We start from the raw sequence: 12,636 nt of genomic DNA on the forward strand, positions 1-12,636 counted from the left end.
TCTTTGCCTCAGTAAGAAGAGCAAGATAGATGTCTGGGCTGACCCTCTTCTTCATCCACACAAGGGTGAAACTTTAATAATTAAAAAGAACTTGGAAATTCTGGGTTTCCTGATGGCAGCTACAAGAGGAAGGCCAAAGAAAGACTAGAGGTTCTGGCAATATATATGCATTGGAAAAATTTTTGTTTTAAATAAAGGTATCATAATATAAAGTGAAGCTAATTAAACAAAGATAACCCATGGACTGGGTGCCAAAGGGAAATCCCAACTGTGCTTTATTTAGGTTTAATTGTCAACATCAGGTAATAAAGAATATTCCACACAAGCAGCTTTACAGTTTTACAGGCTAAAATAAGAATTCTCTCTTGAAAGTGAAGAACTTTCAAGACAGAATTCTTATTTTAGCCAATAAAACTAACTTTCAAGAACTTTCAAGAGCTCAGCTGCTTCTAACTTTGGCCATTTAATTATTTCCAAGAGACTAAAAATCGGATATAGGCTTTCTCAAGAAAAACATTTTTTTCCTCTTGAACTGACTAGCGCAGGTGTACATTCCCAAACCAAACAGAAGAGAACATAACCTTATTGTATTGAAAGCTGACAAAATAATTTCTCCAAGTTTTCAGAAGTGACTATCAGGTTTGAAGAGACTTCATCTCATGTGTGTTTTGTTGGTTTGCTTTTTTTTTTCCCCCTGAAACTGCATGAATTAGTTACTGCAACATTAGAAGAGTGCTTTTGTATGTCAGAATTTTATTTTTCCATGTTAATCCAGAACATACTAGAAATTCCGTAAAGACATACTATTTCTGGTCATACAGATGTAAAAATCCTGACAGTATATAGTCCTTCAAATAAATGACTGTACATACACTTCATCTTGGCTGCAGAGTAACGCAATTAGGTAGCTGTAATATAAGACAGGAGAAGAGTTTCTGGAAATCAGAAGAGTTCCATTAGGAAGTGACACAATTCATTATCTTTTTCCTGTTCTCCTCACTTTGGCTTATTTTTTTGTCCCACAAAATTATGTATTGTGTATTTATATATTAAAGATTACATTATTCATTTTGAATTATTGAAAAAGTTATCATAGTTATGTTTTCTATGTTAGAATTAATCAAACTTAAACTATGACATGCCTGAGTCACAGTTCAGTATAATCAGATCCATGTGCACATGAACACTGTAATCCTAATGACTATTAATTCTGGTCTACTGACATCAAATACAGCAGTTGGGTTGAAAAATGCATCATGAGAAAGTTTCATTAAAATGTGTGTTCACACTTTTAATTTTTGTAAACAGCATTATAGTAATGAAAGACTTTTACTCCTGAATGAGAATATCCATGTAACGTTACACTATTTCACGAGTCCTACACTGAAATAAAAATGTTACAAGGCTTTGTGATAAAACTCTGAAAAGGTAAATTGGACTTCCCTATACTATTAGTCCCGACTAATTTCAACATGAGTTTAAGCATTAGAATATATACTATAGCATTTATGGCAGAACGCTTATCACAGGAAAATCAGACTTGCTCTCTCAATTTTCTTTTATGTATACTAAGGAAAGGTGCAGAGTCATCCCGAGAAGACTCAAGAAGTTATATATTTGCTGACTGTCAAGTTGGTAGTGTCTTCTGCTCTAATACAACTGGGCTGTCAGGTCAGGGAGCAGAACGTATAAAGATCCATTGTAAAAATTAGTAGAAAGCTAAAGTTAGAAGCTGTTACCATAGCATTCCGTGTGTGTTTTAGCAAAGCGATTGGAAGATCAAACACAGGGAACAGCACTTGCTGCTAAGACTCAAAAGACGCAAATTCTATTAACAGGCTGCACTAACAACATCCTTTGAATCTCTTAGTATTTCAAAAGCATCGTGTTTGAATTCTAAGCAGGCAGAACTTCTTGACATTTTCCTCTCAAGCATTTTCTTCTTACTCTTATTGCTTGTGCAAAAGTGTTCTTCACAGGACAAGGGAAGTTATCAGTTACAAGTATAAATATATTTAATATGGAGGCTTTGGTCTCTCAAGAAAACAAAACATCTCTTGCAAATCATGTTTAGTAACTGCTCTTGAGAAGGAAGACATAAGATAAAACTTCAGTGTATACCACCATGTTCTTTTTATGGCAGCAGCACTGGCTGCTTGCGTTCTCTAAAAGTATGCAAATCAAAGCAGCAAATTATGTTAAAAAGCCAGTTCATATAAGCAGGTACAGCTCGGAGATCAGTGACAGAGGAATACTTAACACACTGAAGCCCTTTCTTCTTTCAAAGTGAATGGGGTATAGAGAAGAAAGACTTATTTTCAAGCGAGAAGAAAGCTTGATCCTGTATGCCGCAAGCAAAAAGCATACAAAAACCACTCTACACACACAGCCCCACATAATTAGAACTGTCTTCCCTCACGAGATTTGAGAACAAGAAATCTTATAGCGATGGACACAGCAAAACTATAAATCCTAATTCAGAAGTTGTCATTTGGTTGTCTTTTCTCAACCTGTAACGCTGTCACCCAAGCAACCTAACACTCTCTCATCTTTGTGCCTTTAACTGATCCACTGTATTACACTGAATTTTTCTTGTGTTAGCTGGAAAATTTTTCCCATTTTATAGACCTCAATATGAGAACAAAAAAAGGACATTTACAAACTAATTACTTTTTTGCAAGCAATGAAATATCAGTGATGATAATAGATTCCCAAAAGAAACATTAGCTATGAAAGCATAATTCTTTCTCAAGAGTCATGGATGTTATAACCAGGAAGTCAGGCAAGAATAGTACACAGGGATAATTTGCCATTAGCTCAGTGTATGTTGGGTTCCATTGAGTCCTCAAGAAAAACAGCTCACACGTAGCTCTAGGTTGGAGGCAGCTGGAACACTGCTCTCTGTTTTCCCTCTGCACTCCATCCACACAAGCATTGAATCCAAATCAAAACCAAATCAAAGTTTGAACAGTTTGACTTCCTGGTTAAAATTGCTCTGTTAGAACAATGCAAAAGGTCATTTCAAAGCAATTCAGTGACTCTTAAGAGTTTCCTCCATGGGAAATAGTACATGCAGTGCTATACCTTTTAAACATTCAGAAGCAAGACCTCGTCCTTAAAAATTATTTTTAAAAACTACACAGATGTCAAAAGAAAGACTAAAAATTCAAATCACTAGATCCCACAGAAAGAGTAGCATAGAAGGACATTTTAAACAGGCATGAGTGTTTAACAGCCCGTATACTGACCGATCTTATTGCAAAAGGAAAATTACTTTGAAGCCTGAGCTATTCAGTAAGTCAAAAAAGAAGAAATTCTCAGAATTCCCGAAATCCATGAATCAGATTCACTCCTCCCCCTCCCCACCCCACACATGTTTCACACTGGTTTTTGTCTGGCTTCTTCCATCAAGATCTGAATCGAGTACTGGAGAGAAAAACCAACCTCTGTTAGAATGCAGAGTTACAATAAACAGCTGCACTTATAACTGGACATTTAGAGGTCTAGAAAAATACATAATAATTCCTATGCAACAAACATATGCAAGTTAGGGTTTTACAAGGTACCTGGTATGGAGTTTCTTGCTCTTCCCATTTTGCAGAGGGTACTCTTCTATAACATCCTGCACACAAGGTGGCTGCTGCCGGTGTGTTCTGGTGTATGGCAATGTTCCCATGTGGCTAAACATATCACAAGACCTAACAGGAATTGTCCCCTTCTTCTTCCTGGGGAGAGTGCCATGGATAGAGATGTCTTGAAAGGAGTCTGAGCGATGCTCAGTTGGTGAAGGTTTAGTGGTCAAAAGGTCCATGGAAGAAGCTAATGAGAACTGGTGGTTCACTGGGCCATTTCTTGGAAGACTTGAAAATTTTCCTGCAGCTATCATTTTTCGTTCTGGAAAAAACAAAAACAAGATTTATCATAGCGTATCAATCAAAGCCCCCACTTTAATGGACGTTAAATAGTATGACTAACACAGGTATCTAGAACTGCACTTCTGCTTTCCTTTGAGGCAGTCGAATACCTCAAGACGCAGCCTTATTATAATTCAGTCACGTTGCTCCCAACTGCACATCAAGCACACGTGTACATTAACGTTCATACATGTGAAAAGTCACAACAAAACACAACCAATCTGGACACACATGCAAGAGCAGGCCCTGAGCAATTCTCCATTTTTATCCACAGAGTTCCTCCTTCTTGTTCCTTCACATCTTCTGAAGACTCAGACATCAACTTAGAATCATTAACAAAAAGCAAAGTTTTAAGAACATTTTGACAAAAATAAAGGACGCTCTACAGCTTGGTTTGGAAGAATAAGTTTCTAAACCCAGTAGTTGGCACACTGTGAGGAAGAAACTGTTTCTGAAGAGTCTTGCTCAAGTAATAAATCTAGCAGAGAACTGGTCGCATATTTCTAACAGGCTGTAAACTAAAGTGCTCTACCCAAGAGATAAGGGCAGGAGCAGATTACTGGAATTCTCTTCTTCAGCATGCACTGCCTGCTGGCTCAGATCGTTGTTGACATTAGGGATTTGCATAGCTGTCAGTCTCTTGTACAATCAATTATAGCTTGACGCACAGTGCAGGTTTTTCTGTTATCGTGAGCAAAAAAACTTCGTGAGACAAACACTTCAGGCACATTAACAGATTGCTGTTCTGTTCCTCAAAAAATGCTGCCTTGTGCTCACTTTGTAGTGTTACATTACAGAAGACAGGCTGCCTTATCCTATCCAGTTCTATTAGCCTGCAAAAGCCACTCTATGGAACATACACACAGACCTAAAGGTTAACCAGTCCTACATTATTTAACCTAGGTGGTAGTCAACCAGGTGCCTCCTATAACAACTGAAAAAGCTACAGAAGGAGCAGAGATTGATATGAAATCAGAAAGCAGAAGAGCTTTTGGAAATAACAGTTATGGACAGGGAGCATCTGTTCTGACCTTGGTCAAGTTTCTTGCTGAAACATAAGAGTAGCACCCTGAAGGCCCAGCAGCCTGCAAGTCAGCTGCTTACAGTTGCACAAGAATTCCTCTGGTTTTGGGGAACGTGCAGGTGTCTCTAAGAAAACAGAGCTAGCTCTGTAGTCCTCCCGCTCCTTTCTCCAGCCTCAGCATCACAGGTACTATCGAAGTGTTGCTGCACTGAAGCTACTGTTACTCTACTCGGAGGTTATCACAACAGGCTTAGTTTTACAGTAACACTAAAGCTGATCTCAAATTTATGAAAGAATTCTGCTATTTCCAGTCAGCTGCGTTACAGAGATTCACAGGCTGGATATCGTTTCCAGGCTTCAACAACAAATCCCTTCCCACTTCTCCCTTACTGAAGGTCCTACAATAGATACTCATTAATTACAGATGATAAATAATAATTAGGTTGTTTTTTTTTTTTTAAATCTTCAATTTGCCAAGGCTCTGTCTGATCACAGCTACTAGGTACTATAGTAGAAAAGCCGCTGGAAATAGCATCTCTGCGCAGAGAGAATCTGTTTGACTTTGGTCAGGTTTCTTGTTGAAAAGAGTAGAAAAGAGTTGAGAAGTTAATACGAACTGACATTTTTAGTTACACAGATCCAAATAGATTTTGAAATCCTAAAGAAACCAAACCCCACTCTCACAAAAAAGTCTTCCATAAATTATCATATGGGCCCTTGATGTGAAATACTAAATCACCTCTCCATTTATCAGAGGATACAGTTTCTGCTGGCTGGTATTAAAAATATCACATAATTATTTTCAAAATAACAAAACAAAAGTGCTGTAAAGTCAGTTTTGCATTACAATTGTTCTAAGCAAAACAACTGGTCCAGAGATAGGAAGCTCTAAAATGCAAATGCTTACCACAAAGCTACAACCTCATATATATAGCTAAAGCAAACTGACAGAGCTTGTTTCCAGTAAATTCAGCTTTATTATTAGAGAGGAATGATAAAAATTACCTCAAACAATGCAGGGAGGGAAGGAGGGAGGGAAGCTTCTTAGAATTCACACATTCATTTGAAAACTCAACTTTATATGTTTACTGTAGTAAGGCAACAAACACCAAAAGTCTGAAAAATTGGAGGCTAGCCTGCTCATATTGCACAAACATGTTGTTGTTCTCCTTTTTGGGGCTGCTGAGATTCTGTACTTAATCATCATACTGTCTTATTGGTTTATAAAAACACCTCCAAATCTCTGAATTCTGACTATTTAAGTGCAGGTTATCCAGTCAGAGAGATCTTCCTTAGGCTTTCCTGCAAGATTACTACTATGCTGAAATGGAACACATGAAATGTCATGCAAATGGGTATCAAAACCAAGCAGGTATCAATATAACCAATGAAAGCTTCGGTTTAGTAGTTGATACCAGATGAGTCCACGATAGGCTTACAATGACAATAAACTGTCAAACACTTCATGTTTGAGAATCCATAAAGAAAGCTGAGAATTCCCTCTCCTAACCAAATCACAGGATAATTATTATAGCAATCCAGGTTTCCAATACAACAGTCTGAGAATTTTCAACAAATAAACAATGACCCTCTGAAGCACAGCATTTTCCATTTAACCTCGCCTCCTAAGAAGCCCTTCTTAAGAAAGGAAACCAAACTCCCTCAGTTATCTCCTAATTGTTGCACTTTTTAAGTCACTCTCAGTAACATCCCGTGATTTACAAATTTGACACCCAATCCTCAAATTCACACCTGAGTTTTGCTTTAACGAATCAAGTTAGAGTTCCAACATTAGTAAGAAATACCTACATTCAAGAACTTGCAAGACACTTAGCCACAATTATGTGCGTACAGAAGCTTTGATAATATTTCAAGCAATCCTCCCTGCAAAACCCCTCAAAAAAACAAACAAACAAAAAAACCAACAAACAACAAACCCCCAAAAACACAAACCCACAAGCAACAGGTCTGCTAACTTCTACCCATAAATTCATCTGCTTGCCTATCTGCTGGTGTACTATGTACCCTTCATAAACATAAGCCAAGAACTACTACAAATAGCTAAGTAACAAAGGTCCTGTCAAACTATCCATACATTTTTCTCATATTGAATGTAAACACTGCAAGGAGGGAGCCTCTTCAGCTGAAGACTCTGGAATGTCTCAAATACTTTAGCGTATGATTCAAAAGACTTTACTAGATACAGAAACCTAGAAAATTTTACTCCCTAAGAGACAGGGTGCTTTGAACATCTGCCATCATGCAATCAAGAATGGAAATGGTGGAAATTATAGCAGAACGATAGCCCAAAAGGAACTGAAATTTAATTGTACACATTCTCATTTGTCAAAATGTAGCTTCTAACAAAACAGAGCACTTTGGAAGTCATACAAGTTTCCTTTAACTAGATGCAAACAAGATTGACTCATGCCAATATAACGTTAAAAATGCCAGGTGAATTTGTATTTATATAGAGAGTGGCATTTCTCTTTCTTCAGTCTGTAATTTGGGAAAGTATATGGGAATGGAATTGGCAGGAGTCGGACTGTAAATTCAGAGAATTGGAGGGCATGAAAGGTTTCCAGGTAACTTCTGACGTCCTGTTTTTTTGTTACAAATGAGGGTGAGGGAATACAAACGAAGAAATCAACATTGCATTTAGGAAAACAGTATGAGTTTGGACACAGAATAAAATACGTATCTGGTAGGCAAGACCAAACATGCATCAAGCTCTAATCCGATGGGGCGTGCATCTCTTCACGTCATTGCTCAAAACAAAAAAGAACCATACGAACAATGAAACAAATATCCTCCGCTTCCCCAAAACAACATACAAAATATCCTTCTACTCCTGCCCTCTTGGCTTTGGGATGCAAATACAAACTTTCTGGCTCAACTTGTCTTCATGAAAACTTTCTGATGTTCACACAGTCTGAAGAAGTGTTCTGATGGTTCCTTCAACCTGATACAGGTACAAGAGTAAGCATCCCTTCCATACCACAACATAACACAACTAGTGCCAACAGTGGCTACTTTATTGTTTCAATACATTGGAGGAGGGGAAGCCGGGGAAAGGGAAATCTCCAGTTCTGCCTCAGTGATTCATGAGTGGCCTAACAAACAGTCCAAGGCTGTATATGCTCATGCTAAGGGATACCTCAATAAAAGGAAACAGAAAAGCAATTTCAGAGTTCTGAATCAGACTCTCAAGCTATCTCAAAACTCTGGGTTATATCTAAACCAGTTTTGGACATTAAAAATTCAGATTTCTCTCAAAGTCTTATTGATCTGCAGTCCAGGTGATTCTTCCTGTTAGATCAAACTCTTAAGACTATACCTGGTGTTGTTATACCACCAATGGTACAATACTTAAAGTCTTACCATGTCTTTATCATTATATATGCTATGAAGCTAAGAGGGCTTGAACGTGATTTAATACGTCCAACTGAAGAAAAACTGCCTTATGTTCTCAGGTCTTTACAAGATGGAGACAACTTTTGTGAAAACCCTACTTACTTTTGACCCAGCAAATCTCCTTACAACCTCCTCCCACCCACCTGCCTTCCCTCCCTCAAAACCAGCAACAATAAATTATGATGAGTGGGAGATAAATTACTCTTTTCTCCCTGCTAAGTTACCTGGCACATTTGCATGCACTATACAGATGCACACAGGAAAAAATGAAAGTGATCAACCTTAATTGTGAAGAAAGTCAAGTTCAGTACAAAACCCGGATCACTTTCCTCAGATTTATTTTTTGTCTAGTAAGAGAATAAGTTAGGGAAACAGAAAAAGCATGACTGAAAAGCCACTAAGTTCACCTATCATAGAAATACATACAGTTAAAACTATAGCCACTATAAACTCAAGGTAGATTACATGTTAATCGTCTCCCTAGAAGCAATGTAGTCATCTTCGTTAGTGTAACAAAAAAGAGAGGATTCCTGCTCCCAAAATGGCTTAGAAGCAGCTTTCTACAACCTGTATTTTTTGACTTTTTTTAAACACGATAAACTGATGCAGTAGCTGCTATAGCAAACAGGTCACAGGAGAAGAATATTACGGTGCAAGAACCTACAGCCTGTTATGATAAGGAGAAATAGACTGAGGAAAGCACAGGCAATAGTTCAAAGGCTTTAAGCTACTATCAGAAAAAACATGACTCTGTCAAACATCAAAAACTCCCCACAAGATTACAGCCAGGTCAGTGCTTCCAAAGGGTCTTGAAGTGCTATCAAAATATTCGTGCTCTCTTTTTCTCTCCTTAGATATGTCACACAATTTCCACCCTCATACATCCTTGCAATATATCAACCTATTTAGAATGTTATATTTAACTATTATTCTCAGGCAACAGAAAGCACACAGGCTAAGATAAGTTACCTTTGAAATTTCTCTGTTTCGAGATGACAGAAACAGATAAACCCCACACTTCACGAGTTTTCACACGTAGAATGCCTTGATATCTATAAAAAATGCCACGAAAAAAAGTGATAATTGAAGAGGATTCAATAAGTAGAGACCTCCTTCATATACTATGAAATTATCTCAGAAACTTAAGTGCCTGACCAGTTAGCTCAGTAACCCTGAACGGTAGGAAGCCTTGACCTGAAATAAACATTCTCTCCCCATTTTGTTGTCAAAAATAGAGGACTTCATCAAGGTTACAGTCAAATCTAAGCGTTTTTTAGCTAATGCTTCAAAATACAAGCTTTTGTTCCTCCTCTAGTATAGGAAGTAATTTATTATTTTGCCTGCTCCTCTGTTCCCACCATGTTCCTGAAAAGAACCCACAAAACAACCCACTCTAACTGAAAATGAAGTATTTAAAAAACCTTTTCAGCAGTAAGTACGCACTTAATTATTTTGAACTAACAACCGACTTATGGAAATTACAAATTTGGACATAAAGAAGCGCTTTTATGCACACTCCTCTTTAACTGACAAAAAAAAAAAAAAAAAAAAAGACACAGCTTTTCCTTTCTCGCTACTCACTGAAGTACCTCGGTATCTCGAGTACACCAGTGTTTTGTGTTTAAAGAATATTTAATAGATTTCCATGGGATTCATATTCCCATAAAACCTAAGCACTGGATCAAACGTCTCAGTAGTTGCTGCCACAGCTATGGCATTTCTAGGAGTCCGCAAGGCAGCCGCTGCCAGGGTCAGGGCTCGCCCTGCTGCTCCATTCCGTGCCCGGACAGAAGTGGAAGGACAGAGGGACGCTCACACACACGCTCACACACAAAACCAGCTTTTCATTCTCTGCCCGAGAAGACAACGCTGTCCCCACAGTTACCAGTCTGATCGCTGCTGCTTCTTTCCAGGCTTTCTGGGGATTAGCTGGAGGTTTTGTCCCGGCCAAGCGATCTCCTGGCAGCGAATCCCGTCCAGGTCCCTCGGGGCTGCGGAGCCCCGCGGGCGGCGGTGCCGGGGGGAGCGGGCAACCGGAGGCCGGACCCGCAACAACCAGCGGTCCGGAGCGCTTCCAGTAAACGAACTGGGACGTTCTCGGGAGCGCCCAAGGTATGGCCGTGCCGCGGGAGGAGCCGGCGCGTACACTTGCACCAGCCCGCCCTAAAGAAGCGCAGTTCGCGATAACTAAACTAAGGGTGACCCAGCCGGAGCCTTCTAAGGGCGCCTTATCGCTCCCCGGCCCGGGCCGCGGAAGCACGGACCTGGTTCCGTGACTCTCAGGTTTTCACCCCAGCAAAACGAGACCGACCGCCAGGCGCCAGCCCCCCCGGCCCCGCGGAGCGTGCAGCGGCTCAGGCAGCGCCGCGGCCGCAGGCGCTGTGAGCGGCGCAGCCCGCGCCCGGCCGTGATTTACGGCTGCCCAACCCCACCCCTCCGCGGCGGCTCGGGCCGAGTCTCGCCGAAGCCCCGGCACACACACGCCATTTACATGCCGTGACCTCTCCTTGCCCTTTTCCATGGATTTAAGACCTTGACTTCCAGAATTTCGCCTCCCAAATTAGCGCTACGGCAAAAATTATCAGTCTCCCAAATACACCCTGTTCACGGACCATTCAGAGTCTATTACACATACAATTCACCCACGTTAGCAGACGGCCCCCTCATCCCACCGCCTTACGTGAGGTTTGTGCAACAGGTTCGTGGTATAAAACGCATTTTCTAAAACAAAGGGTCAAATAGCTGTAAAGGATCGACAGCTACTGACAGAACAGACGGCTAGTTAACCTCCCTTTGTAAAGTATACCCTTTAAAACAATCAGATAATGACAGGCAGAACATTCAATTTTAACAGACTACCTCAGGCACCTCCAGCCGTACCACTGACTCAGCCAAAGGGCTTTTGCTTAAACAGAAATCAAGGCACACTCAGCTGACTTTCAAAGCCCTGTCTAGATCAATTTTTTCTTTAACATTGTATTTCTCTCTTGCTGGCTCAGTCTTTCAGGCTGCCTGGCCAACGTTTCTCTGCTTTTGCTGCAGTTATTCCAGTTGTCCAAAGCAATTTTGATAACACTGTTCTTTCCCTCTTGCCAGCATTCATAAGCCAACACTGCAAACCTCTTCACAGCTATCCTGCTGGCATTAGCTTTCCAGAGGTAGTATTTCTCTGCCTAACCAGACGTTTCATTGATTTTGACACTAAATATTTGATCCCTACTAGTTGTATGGTGGTTCTGTTTTGGGAGATTCTCTTCATACGCTATTTTCATTTCACTTTAATGTTCAATCCTTTCACACTCTGTCTCCATTTCTACCAGGACTAGTTTTAATAAGCTGCTTCTGATGTATCTACTTCAGAGCCTGACCACATGATGTTGCTGAAGTTGTGGTCCTAAACTATGGAAATGATAAATGTCAGTACAAAGCAGATTACTCATCTTCCAGGACCTCTATGTATTATCAAACCAATCACCAAAACCAAACGAAACTGTGGTATTCTCACTCCAAACAAGCTCAGCTACATCCAATGGTGACAACAGCAGGATTAAAATTCCCCATGGTGACTTACCACAGTGACATCTCTGGGTACTGGGTAGAACGAGGACATCGACCTCTATGTAGTTTGGGTTTTTATGCATTGACCAAAACACTGAATTTTGCAACAAAATATGTGAGATAAAATATCTCACAGTGAAAGGCATTTTTTTTTTAAATGAAGCAATTCAAGACAGAAGGAGCACTGGACCTTCCTTTGAAGTATAGCTAGAGCTTAAGAAACATTTAGCTCATCAAGACAAGACTCTTTAGCCATCATGGATGTTGCAGAAGTAGGAGAGGACAGTTCTTGGAAAAGTCTTGGAATTTTCATAGATATGAGTAGAATCTTTGCATAAGAAAGCTCAAGTAAGATGAAGTTTAGTATAACATAAGAGAGAAAAAAATAAAGGCAGAGAGCGCTCAAATATGCAGTAGTGCAAGAAGAGGGGATAGAAGATTAGAAAATTAAATTTATCTAATATACCGAGATAAAGGAAGCTCCCAGTGGCATTTCTGACCAGTGCTCCCCTTCCCATAGCAACCCCACTTTGGTTCCTTATGGCAGGTATGAGCAGTAGGAAAGCATTATCACTGTTGGTATTGCCAGCCGCCTTTTACAATAACAACTTCCAAAACAGAAAAGTTGAGGTAAATGTGAAACACAACAGTTTCCCAAAGGATTCGTTCACTGGTGCTAGGACGTAAGTCACCACTTATGGCAGGCCGATGGATGCAGACTTCTAC

The 12,636-nt window shown here is 39.9% G+C and overlaps 1 protein-coding gene across 1 annotated transcript in view; it reads right to left on the reverse strand.

Annotated features, from left to right (window-relative positions):
- The window catches only part of BCAR3 (BCAR3 adaptor protein, NSP family member), a gene marked incomplete at its 3' end in the record, with an annotated part of 120,607 nt that overhangs the window by 52,292 nt on the left and 55,679 nt on the right, over positions 1–12,636 (reverse strand). Inside the window, 1 exon segment of the mRNA XM_082311979.1 lies at positions 3,567–3,894. Within this exon segment, the coding sequence (XP_082168105.1) occupies positions 3,567–3,894 (328 nt within the window).

Source organism: Platalea leucorodia (genome assembly GCF_965183815.1).
Source record: "Platalea leucorodia genome assembly, chromosome: 5".
Classification (NCBI taxonomy): Eukaryota; Metazoa; Chordata; class Aves; order Pelecaniformes; family Threskiornithidae; genus Platalea; species Platalea leucorodia.